This window comes from Talpa occidentalis, unplaced genomic scaffold, assembly GCF_014898055.3.
Source record: "Talpa occidentalis isolate TD23 unplaced genomic scaffold, MPIMG_talOcc4v2.1 talOcc4.2, whole genome shotgun sequence".
Lineage (NCBI taxonomy): Eukaryota > Metazoa > Chordata > Mammalia > Eulipotyphla > Talpidae > Talpa > Talpa occidentalis.
Window position 1 is genome coordinate 58380573 of NW_023602073.1, and position 26866 is coordinate 58407438.

General features: G+C 49.5%; 1 protein-coding gene across 1 annotated transcript; it reads left to right on the forward strand.

Annotated features, from left to right (window-relative positions):
* The first annotated feature begins 18324 nt into the window (after nt 1-18324).
* Nucleotides 18325-26154, forward strand: MAPK13 (mitogen-activated protein kinase 13). Its single transcript, XM_037519592.2, has 12 exons — nt 18325-18530; nt 19357-19486; nt 20727-20785; nt 23326-23434; nt 23612-23641; nt 23888-23935; nt 24061-24175; nt 24314-24385; nt 24904-24983; nt 25222-25300; nt 25400-25576; nt 25820-26154. Exons 1-12 carry the CDS (start codon nt 18412-18414, stop codon nt 25900-25902), a joined length of 1101 nt encoding a protein of 366 aa, XP_037375489.1. The 5' UTR covers nt 18325-18411; the 3' UTR covers nt 25903-26154.
* The last annotated feature ends 712 nt before the right edge of the window (nt 26155-26866 follow it).

Below are 26866 nucleotides of genomic sequence, written 5' to 3' on the forward strand. Positions count from 1 at the left end.
TTTGTTCTTTTCAGCTTTGACATTCTAAGTGTATCTATAGAAAGTATATTTTTATTTTAAAATTGCCAGAGAGAAAGGTTAGATGGGCACATTGTTTATAGACATTTAAGCAAAGTATTGTATGACTCTTTTTGTCTATGGCTCTTGACAATAGTCTCCAAACTACTGAATTGCATCAAAGGACCATGAGATCTCACAGCTGAGTTTTCAGGGCCTGTGTTGGCGTGTTTCCTTTCTCGGTGGCCTAGGAATGCCGACAGGTTTCCTGGGGCAGATTGTGAGCCCCAGCCTGTGAGGATATAGAGGGCTTGCAGCTGGGGTTTTTGTCTTGTTCTGTGAGCTGGTTTTTGGCTGGTAGCTGGAAGGGACGGCATTGGTAGAAGGCGAACTAAGCATGGGCTTTTTTCATCCTTCCTCAGTGACTTCTTAAGGGGGTAAACAGAAAAGGGACCCATGTGCCACATGATACATCAGCTTCTGGAAGGATTCGATAATTGTAGGAAATATTTTGCCTTTGCATACCAGACATGAGTGCTGGGACATAAGAAAGTGCAAATGCCAGGCTTCTGAGAATGGAGGGGCTGTTCAGCTACTGGAGAGGGATTAACACCAAAAAAAAAAAAAAAAAAACTCACCTAAAGTGAATCCACTTAAGATGGGGACCAAAGTGTCACAGTCTGTGGTAGGATTGGGGGAGTCTAATTGGGACTTTTATCACGAAAACTGAACAAATGACTTTTTTTTAAGATTATTTATGCATACAAGAACTGGGGTGCAGGTCAGAGATACAGGGGGTGAGAGGATTGACCAGAGACAGAATGTGGAGCAGAACAGGCAGATCTACTGAAATACACTGCTGAGGGGAGCAGCAGGCGAGACAGGAGAGGTCTGCTATGCCTTGTGGGTTAGTTCCTCGCTGGGGATTGAACTCAGGTCACAGTGGCTGCCGATAGCTTCATAGAGCTGAGACTTAAACCCTTGTGCCACCAAGGGGGCCCTAAAAACCTTAAAAAACATTTTTATAATTTCAAATGTATTTTTCATGAAGAATGAGTCAAGTGTTTGCTTTTTCAAGTGAAACCATGGTTTAGTATTTTACAATGTCCTTCCCATTTGATTACTCAGCATAATCATAGAGGGAATTGTTGCCAAGGGTTTGAGGTCTTCCTCAGTTCTCTTAAGGACCTCCATCTTAATATTCACATTTTTAAAATTAATATAAGGTGATAAGGGTCACCTTATCACCATTCCCTTTACTGTCTAGTCTGAGTGCCAAATCCACATTATTCAGTGGCTTGAGATTTGAGTAGTTTTCTAGCATTGGTGAAGTTCATCACATCTGCCATCTTTTGCAAATTTGCAGTGATTTCAATTACTCAGCATTGTATTTGTGTCATATGCTTATAATGTGATTAGAGACTAACCCAAGACTAGACCACAGTGGGTACAAGAGACATTCTAAGTTCTGATACTTACGAAGCCAGGAGGGACAAGTTTTATCAGTAGTCTCTTCACCAGTGAATGTTTTCCTGTGCCAACTTTCACTTCTGTATACAATCTGATAGCTGCAAGACCTAGCTAACAGGCAAATGATAAAGACCCTTTTCATTTACAATATAGATGTATTTTAATATAGATACCATTTGAACTTAGCATTTACACTTCTCAACTTACAGACCTCACAAGTACACAAACCAAAAAGTTTAAGGTTATTCAATGTCATGTTCTTTGTATAAGCAAAACATTGGAAGTAACCCACATATCTATCAATAAGGACTTGATTGAATAAGGTCATTTGCTCCACGGAATGCAGTACAGCTAGGTATGGACACATGTGCAGTATATATTATGAGAGAAAAACCAAGTGGCAAACTGTAGTATACCCTTCCCCTTTCTTAACTGATTGATAGTATTTGGCTATGAAAAACCTAGAGGAATACACATCAAACTCTTACAACCTCCTCTAGGGTAATGGATTATATATAGGAGGCTCTAACTCTGTGCAATTTCTATTATGTTGCTTTCTTTTTACATAGTGATTTCTTCTGTAATCAGAAAATTTTAAAAATTTTTGATAAGAAGGATTTTCAAAGTCTGTGGCCTGGAGAACCATTCTCAATTTCAGCTTTGCCAGTGCCCAAAGGCAATTTTCAAGACAGAACACTTGCTAGAAAGGGGTTGACCCAGAGCTCTGGTGAGCAGAGTGCCTTTGGAGTAGGATTCTTCCCCAAGCTGGGAAGGCTGAGCAGTTTCTTCCCCAAGCAGAAGAATATATTGTTGAAGAGTCAGAAGCAGGATTTTTCAGCTATTGGAGAGGGATTAACACTAAAATAAAGCTCACCTAAAGTGAATCCACTTAAGATGGGGACCAAAGTGTCACAGTATGTGATAATTGGGGGAGTCTAATTGGGACTTTCATCATGAAAACTGAACAAAATGACTTTTTTAAAAAAGATTATTTGTGCATACAAGAACTGGGGTGCAGGTCAGAGATACGGGGGGTGAGAGGGTGAGAGGATTGACCAGAGACAGAATGGGGAGAACAGGCAGATCTGCTGAAATACATTGCTGAGGGGAGCAGCAGGCTAGCAAATAATAGCACTCTTGACATCTTGGGCCAGGTAATTATTTGTGGTGGAAACAGTCCTGTACTATGTAGGATGTTGAGCACCATCTCTGACTCCTCCTCTCAATAGTGGCACACATATACCCTTCTCCAGTTATGACACCCCAAAATATCTCCAGATGTTGTCCAATATCCCCCTGGGTGAAAAATTGTCCCTGCTTGTGACCACCAGTCTAAACATGAGACATTCCCCTGTCTTGCAGAACTTCAGAACCTCTGAAGATGAAACAACTGAAGGTTCGCACATACTAACCTGTTGTCAGAGAGGTGTCTTGATAATCTTGGGGGGGAAGTACGAAAGACCTTTTTTCAGACTTGAGTAGATCTTTAAGAGGAAAATGTTAAGCAGTTCAGAAGAAAGCATATTCAACACTGAATTAAGGCTCTTCCATTTTCTTAAAAAGTGGGTGTTGATGAATATAAAGTCATTTGTTCAGAACTTCTTTGATTTAAACACAGAAAACCTCAGTGGTTAAACAGGTATGATTGCAAGGTTTTCTTAGACAGGTTAATGGGTTATAATGAGAATAATACTGGGTTTCAAGGACACACAGACCTGAATTCTGATCCCAGATCAACTGTTGTCAGATGTGTGACCTGGGAAAGCAGTTTCTGGCTTTGGGGTGATTGTAAAGATTAAATGTAGTAACAAACCTCAATGTGCCTGGTATGATGTGGCATTCTCAAGATATTGGTTAATTTGCATCTCACTTGAGTTGACCTTGGGCCTTGAGGCTGTCCTAGTGGAGTGTGGAAGTGTTCTGCCTCTGCAGTGGAGAACAGTGTGAGTCTCTGAAGTCCATCAGAAAGAGCACTCCCGGGCATCCCCGCTAGCGCAGCGGTTGAGCGCTGGGTTGCGAAGCTGCCCGCGGCCTCTGCAGCGCCGGTTCGATCCCCGGCTGCTCCCCGGCCACCAGAGGAGGATCCCACATGGCGCGCAGACCTCTCCTGCCGCCCGCTGCTCCCCTCAGCAGTGTACTTCGGTCCTTCTGCCTGCTCTGCTCCCTGCTCTGGCTCTGGTGAATTCCCTCACCCTCCCGAGCTTCTGACTGTGCCCAGTGCTTGTATAAATAAATAAATAAATTTAAAAAAAAAAAAAAAAAAAGAAGGAGCACTCCCAAGAACTAGATGGTCCAGGGCCTGGTTCTAATGCCATTTCTGAAAAACTCCCATTACTAAGCCCAGAAGCTATGGGAACTCGGGGCTGTGGGGTACTGTTGTATTACAAAGCTATTCACTTAGTTTGGAGAATGGGATAGAAGTCACTGAACAGTTAAATGAGGAAGTAAACCTAAGTCCAGTTTTGCAATTAGGAAAAATAATTATATGCAGAAGCCACCACCTTTTGAGTGTCCGCTGAGGAGGGGTTAAAAAAAAACCCACAGTGCCAACTTAGTGCCTTGACAAAGACCAGCAGTTCTCAACTCAATCGGATCCAACACCCATTGCATAATTAGTATTTCCTAACAACCCTTTTATGATTATGAAGCAAAATTCATGGATAATATACATTGATAATACACATACATACAAAGAAATTATAATGATCTAATATAAATGATGACTAAAGACATAGTGAAGCATGTACATAGACTCACCTTGAATGTAACAACTGCATTGTATTGTCTTGGCAACTCAAATGCCATGACTGACTGCTGAGTCATGTGGCTGAAATTGAGGAGCAACTCTTTGTAAAATTTCAAACAAAACAAGTACAATCTTGTGGTTGCGACACTGGGAATTTTAAATATATTAATACACAAGGAAAACCCACAAAACTTGTTTTGTATGTAAAATCAAGTTGCAGTTCTAGGCTCAAATAATCACAAATAGGTCTTCCCAGCTACCTGAATGCAGGATGTGTGTTTGTGATGTGAAGCAAGTCTTGCTGAGACTCCTCCTCTGCACAGTGGCCCCTGCATGCTAACAGGCTGCATGTGACAACCAAAGATGACCCCCAGATTTCCAGTCTGCCCTTTGACACCCACTCCCAGACAAAATGATGCAAGGGACATAGTGCCCTGTGAAATCTCCACATTGTAGGATTCAACTTCCTCCTGTAACCCAGAGGGAACCGAAGGCAAAGGCTGTTACCAGTGGCATCCCCTGGAAGGGGGGGCGCAGTATCAATCCTAGCCTCCTTCCCCCCTCTTGCATCCTGCCCTGCTGATGCTATTTCACTGAGCCCTTTGTTGCATGTAATGTGTCTGCTCTGCAAGTGACAATCACTTGTTGCAATTGTAACTTGTAGAGTAGGAATTGGTGTCAGCATTAAAGGACTCCTACTTCCACAGAGTCTTACAGCAGACATTACACATGCTTTTTTTAAAAAAATAAAATCATCAAAAATTAATTCATCCTTCCTAATTTCCCTAAGGACTTGCTGGCTGCTGCTGGCCGAAGGGGAGAGCAGTCAAAAGGGCACCCATGTCCATGGCAACCACAGCTGGGCACTTGGTGCCTTATCTTCCTCAGCGGCACCCCACCCCTCTCACCCTCCAAATACCCCAGCCTCCCCACACCCCCCCAGCCACCAGTCCCTAGTCGCCTTCTTGGTCTGGCACAGAAATGCACCTCCTGTGCTCTGCAGAGAAGGAGGCTGTGAGGGCGACAGCAGCTGCTTTTCCTCCCTCTTCTCTGCAGTTTCCTCACTACCCTCGCATGCTTCTGGCACTGCTCGAATGCCGGCGCCCTAGAGTGCTCTGGTTTTTCTCTCCCTTGGCCTTTGTGCACGCTCCCCCTCTGCCTACCCCTCTCCTTCCCCACTTCCCCCAGCTAATTTTTGTTGTCACTGTCCAAATCCTCCCTGACCATTCCCAAGGGGAAATCGCCTCCCCCCTGTATTTATCCTTATCAGGGGCGGTGCGGATCACGCTGCTTTGTCACTGCCTGGCGTCCTGATCCGCGGAAAGAGCAGAAGTCAAGCACACAGCTGTAGAACAGCTGTGCCTGAGTTCAAATTCCAGCCCCTCTGTCTCCTATAGATAGGGCAAATCATTAAATACGAACCTACGAACCTACCTGACCAGGTGTTTGTAAGGATTAAATGAGTTAAGGCATAAAGCCTTGACATAGATTAAATGCTCAATTAGACGTTAGCTCAAAGCTGTTTGTCCCTGAGGGCACAGGCTTGACTGTAGTCTTCTTGACTACAGTGTCCCCTCACTAGCATGGTGCCTTGCACACAGCTGGCATCAATTTTCACTGATGGTCAGTGAATGACTGCCATCCTTTAACCACTTGCAAATCCGTTCCTGTTTCCACAATCAACAATCTTTAGAAGCAAACATTATCTAAAGAAAGAGACCAGGGCCTCTACGGTGGCGCAGCGCAGCAGGTTGAGCACAGTGCTGTGGAGCTGTCTGCAGCCTCTGTAGCGCGGGTTTGAGTCCCAGCCGACCAGGGAGATACCCACATGACGGGGCAGACCTCTCCTGTCTCACCCGCTGCACCCCTCAGCAGTGTCTTCGGTCTGTCCGCCTGTTCTGCTCCCCATTCTGTCTCTGGTGAATTCTCTCACTCTTCCACTCCTCTGGTCTGTACCCCAGTTCTTGTGTAAATAACTAAAACTTTAAAAAAAGAAAGCAGGGCCTCCCCGGTGGCGCAGTGGTTGAACACTGGGTTGCAAAGCTGCCCGCAGCCTCTGCAGCACCGGTTCTATCCCCGGCCGCCGGGCGAGGGTCCCACATGGCGCGCAGACCTCTCCTGCCGCCCGCTGCTCCCCTCAGCAATGTACTTCATCACTCTGCCTGTTCTGCTCCGCTCTGGCTCTGCTGAATTCTCTCACCCTCCCCTGCTTCTGACTGTACCCCAGTGCTTGTATAAATAAATAAATAAAATCTTTAAAAAAAAAAAAAAAGGAAAGAAAGAAAGCAACCAAACATGTACAGTAGAAAGGGATGTGTGGAAGTTCACAGTTTAAGATGAGACAAGTGCTAGGTGAACTGGGTTGGGATTCTCTTGGTTACCTCCTATGCTGTCATTCAAGCACAGCAATTTAATGAATTGGAACAAGAATCAAATGATTATTGAAGGTGGCAGAAAGCCATGATCCAGATAATTCCTACTGTTTCCCCATCCATCTGCCACTTCAAAATGAAAATATCAGCAGGAAAGAAGGGGAATTGGAAGTCCTTGAGGTTTTTACACCCTCAGGTAGCCATTCCACAAATATCCACTAGGAAACCTCTATCTGTCAGACACTGAGAACAAAGGAAAAAAGAGAAGATTCCTGCCCTCTAGAGTTGATGTCCTAATGGGGGAGAGAGCAATCAACAATGACTGCACCATGTCCCTGGCATCCCTAGAACAGAACCTGGGAGGCCTGTTGCTGGCGACTATTTCTGGGCCAGGTGCACCTTTGATCTACCTCCCTGGCACTCAGCTGACAATGAGATATTTTTTGTGGGAGTTCTAGGCCTGTGTTGACCTGACCAGCTGCTCCGCAGGCAAGGTTGCCAACAGAACCATCTGTTTCCGGTTGCAAGGTGTGAAGTCATGTCCACCACCATTGCACGAAGGCCAGGCCCCCTTGGCCATTGGTCAGGCACAACAGAGCAGACGGTCCAGAGCACTCACCCCCATGGCCCAGGACAGGCAGTGACCATCCCAGAATGGCTGGGACAAGGTGCAGTTCTGCGCCCCCACCCCCGCACCCTCACCCCCCCTGCTTAGGATCCTCCCCCACAATGATAAGTGCCTCTTTGACTAAATCAGGTGTTCAGAAAAAACCTAAGTTTTTCTGTAACTTGTGTCCAGCTCACTGGTATCAACACACTTACCACATTAGTTTTTTTTTAACTATTATTCTTTTAGGACACAAATAAGACAGGTTTATTGTTGACAATTTTTAATGTAGCTAGGTAACATCCATTCTCCACCTACCTGGAAATAATAGCTGTGGACGGATTGGTGTGATGCCTAGAAAATTTCCTGAACCTGTAGAAATACATAACCTTTATGAAACCAATGCATATTATGCAGTCATCTGTGTTAAGGAATGGTGCAAAAAAACTGGACTGTTACTTTCCTTCTTTAGCCACACTCACCTTCAGACAATTAAAAATGTAAATGGAGAAGACTTTGAAGCATGTCATAAACCCCAGCAATCATAAAGGAAAAGCCTGGCGAATTGTACAACAGAAGAATTGCAAGCCTCTCATGACTGGAAGCAGTTTGGCAGAATTAAGTAAGGGTAGAAGCTGCCCATGACCTTATGACTCCGAGTTCTACTTCTGGGTAATCATTCTTGAGAAAATTCCCCACATGGGCTCAAGGAAATGAGCGCAGGGAGTTTTCACTCTACATTATTTGTAATAGCAAAAAAAAACCTGCACTAACCTCAAAGTCTGTCCATAGAAAACAGGAACATCATTTATAGTGCAGTCATTCAAAGAAATATTACACAGCAGCGAGAACAAAGGAACTAGAATAACTTTACCCCCAGCCTGCTTTGATTTTGCCTGTGTTCCAGGGACATTTGGCACCTTTGGAGACATTTTTGGTGGAGAGTAAGCTGCTGGCATCCAGTGGGGAGAGGCCAGGGATGCACTTAACCATCCTAATAGGCACAGACTGTCCCCACAATAAGAAATTATTTGGCCCAAAATGGGGCCAAGATTGAGAGACCTTTAGCTAAATTGAAAGAATGTGGGTGTATCTCACTGATAATCTTGGGTAAAAGGAAGTTGCAGGATGATCTGGTTTGATATTGTTCACACATAAAGATAGTGCACAGTAAAAAGCATACATGGGGATAATGCGTGCCAGCTTGAGGACAGTGGTCACCTCCATGGGGGGAGGATGCTGAATCAGAGAAGGGCACATAAGAGGCCTCAGTGGTCAAGAACCAGAGGCTCAGATTTAATCCTAGCTCCACCGCTCATTTGCTCCATAACCTTGGCAAGACAATCATTCAGGGCCTTGATTATCACATCTGTTAAGTGGGACGGTGAGGAGTAAATGAGTTAATAAATATAAAGCTCTCAGGACAGTATAGTGAGAACTATATATATTTTTCAACTACTATCAGGATTATTAGTATCTATAATATTTTGATTTTACGACACTGAAAGTGAGTATGGCACATGTGTGTGGAATAACTCAGTGGCCAATCAATAATGCCTGCACCCACCTTCTCACCATCAGCAAATGAATTTCATCCTCAGCACTCATCCTGAACTTTTTTTTAAGACTTGTTTTTATTTATTTATGCACACAGGAACTAGCGTGTATTCCAGAGGTGCAAGGGGTGAGAGACAGTGGGGAGCAGAACAGGCGGATTGACTGAAATACACTGCTAAGGGGGGCAGCGGGCGAGACAGGTGAGGTCTGCTGCGCCATGTGGGTAGCTCCTTGGCTGGGGATCTAACTCAGGCTGGGGCGACAGCCCTGAGCCTAGACCCTGAGCCACCAGGGAGGTCCCTCATCCTTCACTTTTAAAACCAGGTCATCCCAAACCTACTCTCCAAATTTGGAACAATCCATCCAGGCATTTTTCTCCTTTTATTTTTCCCCTGGTTGCTGGAAATGTTTCTTTGTTGATATAGATGATAATATGGTGATTAGAATGTGCTCCCTTGCCTGCTTCATGGAAACTAAATCCAGAGAATGCAGTTATCAGGACAAACAAGCTGCACATTTTCACCATACTGATAACCCATTGCCAAATGATTCCCCTACAAACCTGTCCCAATGTACACTCCCACTGTAGGTGACAGTATGGTCAGTTCCTTTTTGGCTCTGCCTCCTTCCCTGGGACATGAGCTTCTGAAGGATGGCCACTGTGACATGCATGTCTGTCAGCATCTTGCAGAAGGAGCACACTGTGCTAAGCAGGTCCAGAGGACAAAGCGAAATAAGATACCCATGGCCTCAAGAAACTTAGTTTCGTTTCATTTGAAAATTAACTGACGGTTGCAGAGTCAAGGCCTGTGGTACCATAAATCCCACTGGGATCAGAAGGGAGTACACTTGGAAGGTGTGTCCTGGCCACGCCAGGGAAGGAAGTGCTCCTGAGCTAGGTCTGGAGGAATGAGGGGCCTCCCATCCTTGGCACAGCAGAGGAATGCCATTCCAGTCGGGCAACAGCTCAAACAAAGGTGTGGTGACAGGGATGATTAAAGCCTATTTGTGAGATGCTTAGAATGAAGTTCATTTGCCCACAGACCTCATGGGGGATCCCATTAGCAAGAAAAGCAGGGCTGGAATGGGTACAAGCCTTGTCCAACAGGCTAAGAAGTTGAAATTTTCACCTGGAGGCAGGCAGGACCTAACAGGGCTAGGGAGTGACAAGGAGGAGAGGGTGCTTTAACCAGGAAGTTTAATCATGGAGGTCTGCCTGTCACCCGGGCTCTCAAGCTGGGTGGCTGGTGCAGCCTTGCCAGGAGACCAATGCTGGATCCCTGCTGTCCCTCTTCTGGGTTCAGAAAGACAACCTGAGGGAAGTGTCCAGGAGTGAAATCCAGGAAGGGCACCAGACAGGGCAAAAGAGGCATTTGTAGGGGAAGCGTAGGCCCTGGTTCAGGGCACCAGCTTGTGGTTTGTACTCAGGGTGACCTTCTCTCATTCCTGTCTCCTGCCCTGTGCTTGGCTGAGTGGCTGTGCCAGAGACCACTCGTGCTGGCTCTTGAGAGTTGATTTCTGCACCTCTTCTCAACTACATGGTTAGTGACATCAGACTAGTAGCTTGAACTTGACCACAGTGGAAGTATTTACACCACAGAACTCGACAATCACAATAGCTAGGGATGCCCTGGTCCCTAGCACCGTTTTTTCCAACACACTGCTGGCTGTTTCCTTCTGAAAGTAAGGGGAAGTGACTCAGTCATCAGATATGGAGAAGGGCAGGAAAGGACCTCCCTGCTTAGGAAAAATCAAATGACGTTTGGAAATGTGAGCTTTTTTAGGAAAACAAGTGCATGATCAAATAATGGAGACACCATTAGGTGAAGCACACTCAGATTCCTACAAGGCCAAAGTTGGCCTTCACCTATACGAGCTAAGCACAGGGATTACCTACCAGCATTGACTCTGCAGTGATGTGCCTGGTTAGAGTTCTGGCTCTGCTATTTACCAGCTGCAGGCAAGTCACTCACCTTCTGTGCCTCATTTCTGCCCTATGCAAAATGGAGGAGACCATCAACCCATCTCATCAGACTCTTCTGAGGAGAATGAAATGAGTTTCCTGGATGTAAAGTTTTAGAACATTTTTTTGACAAGTAGTGCTCTAAACACATTCTAGAAAAGAAAATAGAACACCGAGGTATCCAGAGAGGCAGAGCGACTTACCTAAGGTCACACAACAAATTAGAGGCAGAGCTGGAATCAGAGACCCAGCTTCTGTTTGGGGAGGTAATCCTACTAGTCTTGCCTGGATTCTTTTGCCCAAGACAAGAGTCATGGGGCTCTTGGGAGATGGTCCACATGTCCTGGTACTTGATGTTTACATAGAAGGAGTGGAGCAGGCAGGTCTGCAGCCTCTGCCCTGAGAGGACAGATGGTTGAGGAGGCCTCCAGTGTACATGGCCTCCAAGGTACACAGCCTCACCTGCCCGGGGCAGGGCACGAAGGTACCCAGGCAGGACAGTGACCCTATTACTACAGTTTGTTAGGTCATTTGAGCCCTGGACATGAAGGTGAGTTTTGCCGACCTACCAGTTGCAAACAAAGAAGATGGACAGTAATAACAATGGCTTCCGTTTATAAGGCCTCTACTATTGTAATAGGGGCTTTAAAAATGGAACCCATTTTCCGTGGTGAACATCAGATCTGCTCAGCCAAGCACACCTGTCTATAGCCTCCCTACTCTGGAGAATAAAGTGAGTTACAAGTGAGTTGCTTTAATACATTTAATACATAGTTGCTCTAATACAAGTAGGGGGAACTTGGCTGAGCAGACCTGGTGTATGCATGTACACCACACACACCATGCATGTAAAGCTCCTTGTATGTAAACGTCCAACAGCAGGACAGTACTGTATGCTGGGCACTACTCCAAGTACTTAGGATTCAGCAATGAACACAACAGACAAGGCCCCTGCCCTGTAGACCTGACACTGTAGTATGGGAAGTCAGAGGATAAACACATAAACTGAGATCTATGTAGACGCTTGAAGGAAAATGAGGCCAGGCAAGGCAGGTGGAACTTGGCTTTTAATGAGGTCAGGGAGGACTTGCAGGGGAGGTGACATGTGAACGTGCTGAGGACGGGAGGTGTGTCACGGACAATGCCTGCAGCCTCATGTTCATAGTCTCATTAAATCCTCCGCCTCCCTGGCTAGGTGGTGTTGCTCTCCCATTTTACTGATGAGGGAGAGACACGCACTTACCTACTCAAGGTCACACAGCCCAGAAGTGTTGGCACTAAATTCAAAACACAGATCTGCCTCGCAGTCCTCAGCTACTCTCCACTGGGTCACAGAACAAGTACAGCCAAAAAATGTGGGTATCACAAAGCCCGGCTGTGCGGGGTGGGGGAAGGAGGATATATATATGGGGGTATATCACTGAGCAGATCTGGTGTTCACCCTGGAAAACCTCCTTAGAGTTTAGTTTAGAGCTGAGCTTAAGAAACCAGGGAGAGGGCCTCCCTGGTGGCGCAAGATGTTAAGATGCAACCTATGAAGCTGTCCGCAGCCACTGCAGCACGAGTTCGATCCCCAGCCAGGGAGCTACCCACATGGCACAGCAGACCTCTCCTGTCTCTCCTGCTGCTTCAGCAGTGTATTTCAGTCAGTCTGCCTGTTCTCTTCTCCACTCTGTCTCCGGTGAATCCTCTCACCACTCCCCCCCACATGTTTGGCCTGTAACCCAGTTCTCATATACAGAAATAAATAAATCTTTAAAAATAAATAAAAATAAAAACCAGGGAGGGTTTGCCCGCCACTCAAGCAGAGTGTCCCTACTGCCTCCTCTCCACCAGGGGGTGCCAAAGCTGAGGGCAGGGAGCAAGGAGGTAGTGGGAGCAGAGGGTGAGGGAGGCTGAGAGAAAAGCTCCCTCAGTCAAGGGGTGCCTATTTAGGATGGATGTTCTACTCAGGCCCCGATCTGGACTAAGAAGAGGAAGCAGTTCTTGTCTTTAAGAGTCCATTTATATCTCTTTTCCTTTCATTTTGTCTTTTCCTTAAAAATGTGCATGGCCGCTGAGGGGAGAGGGGGAAAAGAAGGGGAAAAAGTACAAGGGAGAGATGGTGGGGTGAGATCACACGGGAGGGGCAGGGCGCCCCTCGGAGGCCAGTTCAGGTGCCCCAGATGCTCTGAGGGACTCCCCAGAGATGGCTGGAGAGGGGGGAGGAGGGGCACAGCAGGGGGGAATGAGCCTGAGGGCCGGGTGGGGGCACCCCCAGCGGCTGTGCCAGATGTGGGTAGAGTGAGAAAGTTTGGAAGCTGAGGATGAGCCTGCACTTGCCTGAGAGCTCCTTGCTCGCTTCCCCATTCAGGGCGGCTCCCACAGGCCTGCCCTGATCCCTGCTGTCTAAAGCAATACTCAGAGTGCTTTTTACATCCTCGCTCCGCCTTATTTCCTTCACAGCACTTAGTACTACTTGATATTCCTACATTCAGTTGAACCACATGAAGTTATCAAATATCAGCAGCTCCATATAGTTTGACCTAATGCTATTTATTTGTTCATTGGTTTTCCATGGACCTGCTGCAGTTGATGGTCAGCTCCATGCACCAGGGTTTTTTTGTTTGTTTGTTTGTTTTTAAAGATTTGTTTATTCATGCATACAAGAGCCCGGGTACAGGCCAGAGGTGCAGGAGGATGAGAGGTTTCACGAGACAGAGTGGAGAGCAGAACAGGCGGAATGACTGATATACACTGCTGAGGGGAGTTGCAGGCAAGACAGGAGAGGTCTGCCGCGCTATGTGTGTAGCTCTGGGGCTGGCTGGCATTGAACCCGCACTGCAGAGGCTGCGGACAGCTTCACAGCGCTGTGCTCAACCGCCTGCGCTGCCAGGGAGGCCCACACCAGGGGTTTTTATCTGCTGTTCTGCTACACCCCATCACATCTGCTACACCCCATCACATCTGCTACACCTCATCACAGATCCTCAATAAGTGTTGAAGGAAAAAGGGAACGACTCCTTAGACTGAGTATTTGGCAAAAACAAAAACAAAAACAAAAAAAGACTTGATAAAAGAATTGGATATGACTTGGGACCAGCTAGGAAGCTGCTTCTGGGGCAGGGCCTGAAGAGCAAAGGGCTGGGTAGGGCTGTGGGGACCTGGTCAGGGAGGCAAAGCTGGACAGCACCTGCTGTGTGCCAGGTATTGGACTGGACACGTCTCAAGTCACCTCTTATTGTCCTTGTGATGATGAACTTTGTTACCAACTCCTGTTTTACAGATGAGGAAACTAAGGCCAATAGTTGTCTGAGATCATGTGGCTTAAGTCACAGAGAAGCACCCACATGCAGGGTCTTTGCTCTATACTCCCCAAATCTTTGCCATGTTGGTTGTTTCATGGAGTTTTGAAAGCACTCAAATCTGGAAGTCCCTCAATAGGGGTCAAAGCTCAGAGATTGCTTCCCAGGGGTGTGATTTCAGGCTTTGTGAAGGTTGCATGTCCAAGCGTGGTGTGGATTTGAGTTGCTGGCCCTACCATTTGGGACAGAGAGGGTTTAGTGTTTGAGGAGATGTCAGGCATGATATTCTTTTTTTTTTTTTTTTAGAGATTTATTTATTTATGCATACAAGAACTGGGATAGAGAATTCACCAGAGACAGAGTGGGGAATAGAATAGGCAGACTGACTGAAATACACTGCTGAGGGGAGCAGCAGGCGAGACAGGCGAGGTCTGCTGCACCATGTGGGTATCTCCCTGGCTGGGGATCGAACTCATGCTGCAGAGGCTGTGGATAGCTTCATAGGTTGCGTCTTCACCCCTTGTGCCACCAGGGATGCCCCAGGCATGATATTCTTCAGGCATGATGGAGTCTGGGTGACCTGGATGGTGATCATGGCAGCCAATTTCATAGCCATGTGGGGCTTTTGTGTCTCTTTCTAAGCCAATCATCAATTTTCAAAACCATGTCCCTGGCATCCCCAGGCTTACCTCCTAGCAAGGAAAACAAAAGGACTATATCAGCTACTTCCTGGCTGGGTGCCAGGAAATCTAGCTGATGGTTAAATATGCAGACTCCAGAGTGGACACCAGGTCTGAAGACCATATCTGCCCCCTTCTTAGTCACACGTGACCCTGGGCAGACTAATGACTCTGGGCCTTGGTTTCCCCATCTTGCCTAAAAGTAGAATATTGGGAGAGGAAAGCAGCTGGCATCTGGAGCTGCCAGGCCTTATCAGCCAGACCTAGGTGTTGCCAGGAGAGGGCCTGGCACAGCTCAGTCTCGGTGTGCCATATTAAACAACGACAAGGTCATCTGTACAATGATGAATAAAAACAAGATCAAGACTACTCATAATCATGTCTGCACACAGACAAAACATGAATATTGTCCAAATACCCAAATGACTAACCATCCCCCATCTAGGTTTTCTGAGTGAAGGCTGCTTCCTTACCAGTTACAGCTCTCATCTCCTTCCCAGACTTATTAAGGTACCCAATCATAGGATTATTTCCACTTCCTGACAGCATCAATCCAGAACAGACTTCTGCTTCCTTGAATCCACCATCAAATCACCTAACACACCCCAAACCTTCTAGTAAGTCCTTCCTAACAGCCACTCCCTGAGCCGGCTCCACAGCACCCAGGGTGCCTGTCCTTCCTCACTGCAGGGTAGGAAATCCCAGCTCATTCGCCCATGGGTGTTTCTAGTGACCTTGGGCTGGAGGCACTGACAGTCACCTCGCTGGTTGTTATCATACTGCACTCGAATGATACATGCCCAGAACTCTTAAAACATATTCGTCATGTTTTAGCATCATATGCATGTGACAAGGAAGGCACTGAAACCCTGACAGGGGAAGGAACTGTGCCTAGAGTCACACAGCTGGTGATGGCAGAGCCAGGTCTCATTCCAAAGCTGGTTTCCTGACCCCCGCATCATCATGAATAGGGCAGAAACCCACATAGCAGCACTGGGCAGGCATCTGGGGAGGAGAGCAGAAGGGTCTTGCAGCTCAAAAAGAAAAGTATCTTGGGGCTGCGGGAGGGGAGCACCCAGGTGTCCTCAGTGACCCCCTTTTCTTTCTCACCCATTGATGACTTCCTGACTGGATCCCCCAGGACACTTCTCTCCAAGGCCTCCTGGCTGCTGAGTAAACACAGGCCTGAGGAGGGGGTCCATGTCAGCAGAGTCTGTGGCCTGAGTCACTTCCTGACCATTACTTAAGAGTCCTCCAGAGCCACAGCCTGAGCAGCCAGCTCGTGCCCTCGAGGATTGCACCCACTTGGGCAATGAGCTCTTCCCTGGTATTCTTCACCTTCCTGGGCCACTGCTATAGGCTGAGGGACAAGCAACAGAGAGGCTCCCTCCCACTGGGGAGAATTGGATCCTCAACCTAGAAGGACACCGAAGATCCATGAACTCCTCTCGCCCACTCCAGAATGCTGGCTTCCAGGACAGTGTCCCAACTTCCACTGGCACTACCAACCTCAAAGACACCCAAGCACACAGCTCCTTCCTTTTCATTCCGCAGAGTTTAGGGGCTGAAGAAGGGGGAGGGGTCAAAAAGGGGAACATGTAAGAGACACATCCAAGGCAGGATGTACTAAAGGAGACTCAACAGTCCTGCCCTCATGATGCAGGCAAGTCAGGCTATTTGACACAAGGGCCATTTCCTTTCAGGGGCAACACTTCTCAATCCAGAGCCTTAGGGTTGACAGCAGAGCATGGATGCTAGCACCGGGCTGTGTCAGTTTCTTCAACCCTTACAGCTGTGCAACTTCATCAAGTTACTTAACCTCTCTGTACGTCAGGTTTCTCATCTCGAAAATGAGGATAATAATACTACTGACTCATAGACCTCTTACCAGGCTTAGGGGAGTATATGTGTATGTACAACACTGGACATAATGACTGGCACATAGCAAACCCGAGTGTTCATTAAATAAATATTTTTTCACTTCTAATGAGCTGACTCTTGATTCATTCTCCATATGGTTTTTGATGTCCTACTGTGTGTCAGATGTGTGTGTCAGGTAGATTCCCTGACTGCAATGCCTGTTGGTCATTTCTGAGGGATCCCTGGACTTCCTGACCCCACCTGGAAATAGTGGGCTGTGTCTGCTGCTGCAGACTACATGGGAGGAGCTGTGGCACAGAGCTGGGGTGCTCCAGGCACCCTGGTGAGGACCTCCAGCTTGCTGGAGGCCAAAAGCAAGATCTTTTCCTTATCCAGACACTCATTCCCTTTGACAAACTGAAGCAAGTGGCCCCTGCTCCTCCCAGAGCCTCATCCCCAGGCCAGTGGGGCATCTGATAAGTCAGCCCAGGCATCCGGAGCTCTAGCAGTAACTCTGACTCCCAAGCGGTTCCTCACAGGCCTCTGTGAAGAACACATTTGAGCACAAAATTTTCTTCCGGCTGCACAAGTCACCAGACTCAGGTGGGGAAAGGCCTTGACTTGTCATACCCTCGTGGGAAGTCAGCAAAGGCGGTGTTCAAACTTGGAAAGTTAAACCTGGACTGGAGAGTTGACATAGAATTAGTTGCTAATTTAGATGTAAAAATATTGTGGGTCTTTTTTTTTTTTTTAATAATCCTTATCTTTTTCAGAGATATAAAAGATACTGTGGGTCCTCCCAGGTGGCTGGGTTGCGAAGCTGCGCGCAGCGTATGCAGCGGCGGTTCAATCCCCAGCCGCAGGGCAAGGGTCCCACATGGCGCGCAGACCTCTCCTGCCGCCCGCTGCTCCCCTCAGCAGTGTCCTTCGGTCCCTCTGCCTGCTCTGCTCCCCGCTCTGGCTCTGGTGAATTCTCTCACCCTCCCGCGCTTCTGACTGTGCCCAGTGCTTGCATAAATAAATAAATAAATCTTTAAAAAAATAAAAAACAAAAGATACCTGTGGCTAAAATGCTTTGCTGCCTAGTTTGGCTTCAAAGTGATGGGGAAGAAGGGTGTGGATGGAACAAAACTTAAGAGCTGATGTCCTCGCAGCTGCGCGAGTGGGGTCATGCGGGTTCTCTAGAACCTCCCCATCAAAGTGTGCTCCGGAGGCCCTCTGCACCTCCTGGTTGGAAATGGGGGGTTTGTCTCCACTCCAGACCTACTGAATGCTGTATTGTAACCAAATAAAACTCCCCAGGGATCCGTGTGCACATTTCAAAGAAAGAAGCATGGGCTATGCCGTCTACTTTGGTATTTGTGCTTGAAACTTTCCATAACAAAAAGGTGGTGGGGCTTGTATTTTTTTTCTTTTTTTTTTTTTTCTAAATTGGCCTCTAAAAAGCCCTGGGGAGATCTTGCCGCAGACTCTTGCGCAGGCGGGAGCTGGGAGGCCCGTCTTCCTAGCTAGGGGGCTCTAGGGAGCCCCGTAAGTCCAACAAGCCCATCCCACCCAGCAGGGGAGCGTCCCGTCGGACCCCACAGCCGCTCTGCCTCTTCGGGTTGCTCGGGCGTCGGGGGGCGCGCGGGGGGGGCGCGGGGGCGCGCTCTGGGGCCGACGTGAACCCGGACTCCCGGGCGCGGGGCCGTCGGGCAGGCCCGGGCGTGGCCGCGCTCGGCGCACCTGGGCGAGCCGGCAGGTGGGACGCGGCGCGGAGCCGGTGCCCCCGCCCTCGCACGGGGGAGGAGCGGGCGGCGCGGGGCGGGCTCGGCCGGGGCCCGCGGGCCGGGAACCTAGCCGCCGCGCTGGGGCCGCCGAGATTGAGTGCCCGGGATGAGCCTCACCCGAAAAAAGGGCTTCTACAAGCAGGACGTCAACAAGACCGCCTGGGAGCTGCCCAAGACCTACGTGTCCCTGACGCACGTAGGCAGCGGAGCCTATGGCGCCGTCTGGTGAGTCCCGGGCTGCGCGGCCGCTGCGGACGAGGGGGGCGCGGGGGGCGCCCGCGCGTCGGGGCGGACAGACGGCGGGCGCGCGGGCACCCGGACTCGGACGGGGTCTCCCGGCGAGCCGCGGCCGGGCGGGTGCACTTCCTCCCCGACCCGCCTTTGGGGGACCCTTCTGCTGGGCGCTCACGGCCGCGCCCACCACCTTGACGGAGGATCCGGAGATCCCGGCGCCCTGCGGGCTGGGAAGACCCTCCCGCGGCTCCCCGGGGACGTTTCCTGCGCCGAACCCGTGGGGCGGGAGGCGGCGGCCGGCCGGCAGAGCAGTGGAGTGTGCAGCAGAAGCCTCGGGCTGCGGCGGAGGCTGGCCTGGGGCCACCCCCGGCGCCATCTCTTTTCTCACGGTTTCCGTGAGCTGAATTAGGATTAGGTCTGGCGCGCCAGGGTTGTACCTTGCCAGGCACCCTAGAGTTCACCCAAATGAACCCCCATTGTTACTAATGGGTATACTGAGACCCAAAGAGGGAGAAAGGACTTGCCAAGTGGCATAAAGTGAGACTCCCTCGGGCTCTGGATCATGCAGCCATTAACTTTGTGTGACCCCGTGCAGTGCACCTCTCCCAGTTTCTGCCTGCTCCCTCTTCCCCCTGAGTGCAACAGGCTGCCCCCCCCCCCCAATTCCAGGTGGTGGGCATCATTTCCCAGCCCAGCCTTCTGGACTAGGAGAGTTTGGGCGGAGGATGGTCTGGAACATAGCACCCAGGATCCGGAGTGGGCGCTGTCGGGGAGGAGAGCCACTGCCTCCTGTGCTGACCTGCCTGTGCCCTTACAGCTCCGCCATCGACAAGCGGTCAGGGGAGAAGGTGGCCATCAAGAAGCTGAGCCGGCCCTTCCAGTCTGAGATCTTTGCCAAGAGGGCCTATCGGGAGCTGCTGCTGCTGAAACACATGCAGCATGAGAATGTAGGCTGGGGCTGGGGCTGCTTTAGGGAAGGGTGGAAGGAGACAGGTCCCCCAGTGTGCTGGAGATGACCCAAAAGAATGCAGAGAGCTCAAGATAGGGACAGAAGAAGGAGCATTTCCTCCCTCCCCCTTCCTCATTTCATTATTTAAAAAAGTCGGTGGGGGGTGTGCCAGGACTTGCCCCACCACCCAAAACACTCTTTATAACCTTCCAAAGTAGGTTATAAAGAGTATTTTGGGTGGTGGAGCCAAATGAGCTTTATAAACTGCAAGCTCCCTGTCTCACTGTTATGAAGAAATGGGCACAGAGGAACTTTGTGATTCGTTCTAGATCTAAGAGATGGTGCCCGGATTCCTGGTTAAGGTTTCCACATAGACCCTGATAACAACAATTGATAGTACAGTGCCTAATCTATTTATTGTGCACATATAATGTGCCATACGCTAATAGCTTTGCCTATACAAACTTGCTTAATCGTCACAATAGCCCATGTGATAAGTACGATTACCTGCATGAGCAGATGGGCCAAAGATGCAGAACAACTCACATGTTACATGGCTAGTCAGAGCTGGGGTTTGAACTTGGGCAGTCTGACTCCAGGCCTCAGTGTGTAGCCATGTGGTTGTCCTGTCTGATGGAAACAGCTGGGGAAACTAGTGACTCGTGCTGGATCTGGCAACCAGGCTTTGCTCTGGGATACCGGGATTGGAAGGCAATGGTTAAAATGATTTACTGACGTGCACATTTTAAGCCCCATTTTTCTTCATCACATCCTTTTCCTTGGCTTCTAGCCAGGGGTGGTCTTGCCTCTGGCTCTGAACCAGCCCTGTGGCAGGCAGGGAAGAATGGGCAGAAGACCCAAGGTCAAGGGCAGGGTGCCTGCTAGCTAGAAGCCCCTTTCCTTGTGTCTCCTTGATTCTCTTCTCCACTTATAGTTCCCTGCTTGAGTTGAGAAAAGGCTTGTGTTGCTTGCCCTGATCACTGGATCTGGGGGCAATGAGCACAGGATGGTCACCTCCCTTGCTCCTCAGTCTGACCGTCCATCGCTTACTTGCAAGCTCCTTCGCAATTGGGGGTATTCCTCTGTCCCTTTTACTGCTCCCCAAAAGGCTGGGAACCTGCCTTCTGCTGGAGATGGTGTTTTAGGAAAGGGTGGGTGGCCTTAATGTGCTTAGCTGGGGTCCTGGAAAGGGGAGGGGAGGGACGCTGCCCCACCCTCACTGATGGCCTTCTCCCCAGGTCATCGGGCTCCTGGACGTCTTCACCCCAGCCACCTCCCTGCGCAACTTCCATGACTTGTAAGTTGGCCGGCACTGGGTTCCAGAGCATTTGCGATCTTCCTTGCCATTGGGAGCAAGATGGGGAGGGACTGGGTTCTATCTTCTCAGTAGGGGGGCTTTCTATCCTGGTCATCCTTGTGCCTTTGGGCTTCTGAAATAGGATTCTCACCTGAGGGATTCTTTAAGCCAAGGGTAGAGAGAAAGGCAGGCAAGAAGAGGGGGGAAGGGCTTTGTGGGGTACTAGCCTGGCACAGAGCTGTCTGCTCAGACAGAATTGCCAGTCCTCACAGAATTGGCACCAACTCACCTGGCCATTCCCTGGGGCCCCAGGTGTGGATCTGGGCCTCGGGCCTTCTTCCTAGCATGAAGTGAGGATTAGGAGGCCTGGGCTGCCTCTGACTGATGGAGTGTTTGACAAAATAACACAGAACCATAAAATTTCATCACTGTGATAGTACAGTGCCTAATCTAAGATGTATGAACCTTTGGGGAGGTGAATTTTTTTTTTTCCAATCTTACTTCAAATGCAGCTGATGGTCTCTTTGTTAGCACGCTTTTAAATTTAATGTAATAATTTTGAACGGAATTTATAATGCCAGCTGCTGGGCTTAGCATTGGGAATTTAAAGTAGACTAGTCTCCCAGGTAGAATGGGGGTGCAGTTTCAAATGAATCCTAGCAGTAGGGTGGGTGGAATAGTGGAACTGAATGCTGCCTCAGGGGGCTTCACAAAGGAGGCAACATTTGAACTCAGTCCTGAAGGATGAGCAGAAGCATCCCTAGAGTTGAAGGGGCTGAAGACATCCTAGGTAGAGGGAATTGCATGAGCCTCATAATGCATGAAAGAGACAAGACTGAGCAATACTGACAAGTTGAGATGGTTAGTGGAGGCCAATGGCTACTTTGGCCCAGCTGATCCGGGCCTGGCCCCATAGGGGCCTCCAGTCTGTGGAGGTTTGGAGCGGAGAGTTGATGTGGTGAGATCAGATTTTGGGGATGCACTCTGGTGGGAGCAAGCAAGGAGCAGGAATGGGAAAGTCTGGGCACTGGTGTTAGAGACCCAGACCTGGATCCAAACAGGGTAGAGGTGATGGGATGCCGAGAGCCAACTGGAGACCTTTCAGGAGGCAGGACTGAGGGAATGTTGTATTGGTGGGGTGCAGCAGCTGGGAGAGGTGGCATAGCTCAGGCCCCTACTTGGCAACAGGTGGAGGAAGAACACATCTTGAGAGAAAGAGAATGAATTCCATTTGCACACATCACTGTTGAAAAATTTACGAATATTCAAGTGTTTGATCAGCACTTGCCAATAAATCTGGACCTCAGGAGTGGAAGGTCTGGGCCTGGGATGTGGATTGGGCAGGAAGAATCATCCATGGATGCTAGCTAAAGTCCAGGAACAGGTTAGTTAGAACATGATACTGTTGATTGAGATAGCATCATTAGAGAGAAGGTCCAGGAGGACGAGTAAAGGAAGAGATGAGAGTGCCTGTGCAGATGTAGAATCAGCAGAGAACCTTGAGGGAGTGACAGACGTTGCAAAAGGTCAAATATGAAGAAAGGGAGCTGTGGGTGTGTTTGTTGGACCATCATGGGTGACCTTGATCCAGGAAGTTTTGGTGAGAGGAGCAGATACTGGGTTGTTGGGACTGGGAGTTAAGGCAGTGGGGGCGGTAGGATCATTCTAGAAGTTTGGTGGGGGAGAGAAAAAGGGAAAGTGGGTGGTTTCTTGAAGAATTCAGTTCAGGGAGAATGGTTCTAGCACAGTGAGAAAACCAGCCAAGAAGAAAAAACCAGGGGCCACCTAGGAATAAAGGGGACACAGACCATGGTAAGGTTGTATGTGAAACAGGGTCCTGGTTGGGGGTGGGGAGGCATTAAGATCAGGCAGAAGAAAACACATAAATGTCACTAGCTCATGGAGCTGGCTTCCACTATATCACCCCCTTTCAAAACAATTACTTTTAAAATTTTTATATTTTTTCTTCTGGACTTTGCTGTTAACTGCCTTGAGTAACAGTTACGTTTTGCTGACCTGGACCGGTTTTGCAATCCCATGAGAGGATGCAATGGCTCAGTCATCTTCTTCTTCCTCCTGCCACCCTCCTAGAAATTGTTTCATTGTTTTCTTCTGGGGAGGGCCGACATTTTTTGCTTGTTTGTGGAGTCACACCAACCAGGCATGACCCTAGGAGAGCAAATATTTGGAGAGACCCAGAAGGAAATACTGCTAGATGTTTCTAACTCAGTTGTGGCTTTCTGTGAGAGAGCAAAGAGAGGGCACCTTTGAAGAGAGGAAACACGGCCCCATTTGGCTTTCCTGAGCATAATCCAGTTAAAACTCTGAGCTTGGCCAACTGGGTTGCCGCCGTGGTCAGGCTGGGAGCCAGGAACCAGGAGGGAGGCCCACATGGGGGTCTGGCTGCCTTTGGGGAGCTGGTTCTTTTCACATGCTGCAGGTGATCTCTCAGCCCCCTGTTCTGCCCCATACCCTCACCTCTCCTCTGACCCCAGTTTGGGGCTGGGTGAGACTGTTCAAGAAGTCTTCTTGCCTTGCAGCTACCTGGTGATGCCCTTCATGCAGACCGACCTGCAGAAGATCATGGGGATGGAGTTCAGTGAGGAAAAGATCCAGTACCTGGTGTATCAGATGCTTAAGGGTCTTAAGGTGGGTGGGGACTTGGATGAAGATGGGAGTGGCGGGGGGTCCCTTGGTACTGAGATCTGAAGTTTGGGAGAGGCCATGTGTTGGGAACAAGAAGAGCACCTGTGACAGGGTGGAGGAGGGTTTGGAGCCAGCCTGAAATGCCTGGTGCTGACTTACTCTTCTCTCTCTCCCACGTAGTACATCCACTCAGCTGGGGTCATCCACAGGGTGAGTGTGCTCTTCTGCAGGAAGGCCTGCTGGGAAGAATTGCTGTGTTCCAGGGAACTTCTAGGGAAATGCTGCAAACAAAGCAAGCCCTGAGCTACGTGTCTCAGGCTCCAAGAATCAGGAGCATTTTAGAACAAAGTGGACCAACTCTTGGGGAGATGGATGCCCAGAGGGGCAGGGTGGCTGACTGGCATGCAGGGCAGTGGCAGCCCATCAAGCCAAGGCCCACTCTCTCCTCTCACTTAGGATCTGAAGCCAGGTAACCTCGCTGTGAATGAGGACTGTGAGCTGAAGGTGAGTGGGCCACAGGCGGGGTCAACCAGGGGTTGGGTGGGCCCCTCCATTCCAGGAACCCCTAAGCTGCTCCTGGAGCCTCCCCTCCTCAGCAAGCTCCTTCTCCCATGTCCACTGAGCCATAGATCTTGGATTTTGGGCTGGCACGGCCTGCAGACGTAGAGATGACTGGCTACGTGGTAACCCGCTGGTACCGGGCCCCAGAGGTGATCCTCAGCTGGATGCACTACAACCAGACCGGTCAGTGGTCAGCTGCCCAAGGAGGGGCTGGGGCTTTTCTCTGGCAGCTCGCCCGAGACCTTCTTGGTTACTCTGGGTTGACTGACTGCAGGGCCCTGCTCAGATGGTCCCGGTGACACCCTTTTCCCCCCCCTGCAGTGGACATCTGGTCTGTGGGCTGTATCATGGCAGAGATGCTGACTGGAAAGACTCTGTTCAAGGGGAAAGATTGTATCCTTTGCTGGAAGAGCCAAACTCTGTCAGAAAGTTCAGTCCTTCGATGGACACTTTGTTATTTAAGTCTCTTTTTTTTTCTTAATGTGAAAGTGATACATGTTCACTGTAGAAGTGTTACATGATGAATACTAGTCACTTGTCATTCCACCACCAGGTAGAAACACTTTACGTTTTTGGGCACCTCACACACTGATTGAGCATCTGTCCCTGGGAACTCACAGGGGGAGTTGGGGAAGCTGACAAGGAATTCCCTCATCAGATGATAACTGAGCAGGATGAGGGCCTGGAAGGCACCTGTCCAGGAGCATTTGTGTGGTGGGACTCTAGATCCAGCCTGGCAGGCGGGACTGTCTTCCAAAAACTTGAGTCCTGAGAGATGACCCTTCTCTCCTAAACACAGGAGTGGATTAGGCATGTGGAGAGCCACGCCAGTGAGGGTAATGGAGGGGTGCAGGAAGGGCAGCCTTAGAGTCACCATCAAGACTGAGGCCCAGCCTTAACCCACTGCCAAGACCTGGACCAGCTGACCCAGATCCTGAAAGTGACTGGGGTCCCTGGTGCGGAGTTTGTGCAGAAGTTGAACGACAAAGCGGTGAGTGGCTTAGGTGTGCCAGAGGATGACCAGGGCCAGACGGGCTGCAGGTCTTATGGAGAAGGGTTCACTGGTGCCTTCCCCTGCCCGGGCAGGTACTCTTGCCTTCATTCCATTTTGGACTCTGACCTAACCCTCAGCCCTGCTCTTGGCTTTTCTGGAATCCCTGCTCCATACCCAAGGCTACATCCCAAGGAACTGTCAGTTGGGAATTACTTCTTGCTTTCCTGTCTTTTAGGCCAAATCCTACATCCAGTCCCTGCCACAGAGCCCCAAGAAGGATTTCTCTCAGCTCTTCCCGCGCGCCAGCCCCCAGGGTAATCTTGGGACCTGCCCTCCCCAGGGCCTCAGCAACCTGGGAGTGGGGGCCGAGGCTCTTCCAGGCCTGGGTGTGAGACTCTCGTCTATTACTGCAGCCACAGACCTGCTGGAGAAGATTCTGGAGCTGGATGTGGACAAGCGCCTGACAGCCTCGCAGGCCCTCACCCACCCCTTCTTTGAACCCTTCCGGGACCCTGAGGAGGAGACAGAGGCCCAGCAGCCCTTCGATGATTCCTTAGAGCATGAGAAACTCACAGTGGACGAATGGAAGCGTAAGAGCAAGGCCTTGGGCTCTTTCCTCTCTCTGCCTGCAGGCAGCCTCTCTCACCTTCACCTCCTGCCTTTCTGCCCGCGGCTCAGTAGGCCCCACTGTCCTCCTGGAAACTCCTTTTCTCTGGGCAAGTACTGTCTCCTATGTGCATTTCTGTCTCTGCCTGCATCACACTGTGTCTGTGGGGGGGGCTCTCTCGCCCTCACACCCCCTGACCCACCTTGAGCCACCCTGCCGTCCTCAGAGCACATCTACAAGGAGGTCATGAGCTTCAGCCCCATTGCGCGGAAGGACTCACGGCGCCGGAGCGGCATGAAGCTTCAGTGACCCGTCCGGCCGACCACTGACTGAGCCCAGGGACTGAACTGCCACGTGCCACCACCTGCTGCACACTGCCTCTAGGACCAATATTTATTTGTCACTACTGAAGTTTCAACTCTTCTTGGATTATAACCTTTCTAGCAGAGGACAGAAGGGCCCTTGTCCTTGTGTAGGAAACAGGCCTAGCAGATGCAGAATGCAAATATGTTGGTCTGGAGAAAATAGCTGTGATCATAACTCACCACATTAAAATTCCTGTCTGGGAAATCCCATGTGTGTGGGGTCCTTTCCTTACATCTGTAGTGGAGCTGAGAGGTGGGCTAAACTCCGGCAGGGTCTATAGCAATGTTGGCTTCCTTTGCTAAAAACTGTAACAAATTATTACAACTCAATGGCTAAAATAGCAAAATGTATTCTCTCACAGTTCTGAAGTCTAGGTGTTGGCAGGACTGTGCTCCTTCAGAAGGTTCTATAGAAGAGTTCCCCTTTGGCTCCAGTGGCTCCCAGCAATCTGGTGGTCTGTGGCTGGGAGTTGCTTTGCGCCTATCTTTTCATCACCTTCTCCCACGTGTGGATCTCTGTCCTCTCCACTTTTTCTTCTTCTTTTTTTAAGATTTATTTATTTGTGCATGCAAGAGCTGGGGTATAGGTCAGAGGTGTGGGGGTGATGAGAGGATTCACCAGAGACAGAGTGGGAAACAGAACAGGCAGACTGACTGAAATACACTGCTGAGGGGAGCAGTGGGGGAGACAGGAGAGGTCTGCTGTGCCATGTGGGTCACCTCCCTGTCGGGGATCGAACTGGTGCTGCAGTGGCTGCGGAAAGTGTCATTGGTTGCATCTTAACCTCTTGCGCCACCAGGGAGGCCCTCCTCTTCTTATAAGAATACCAGTCATTGAGTTTAGGGCCCACCTTAATCCAGTATGATTTCATCTCCATCCTTAATAGTTATATGTGCAAAAACTCTGC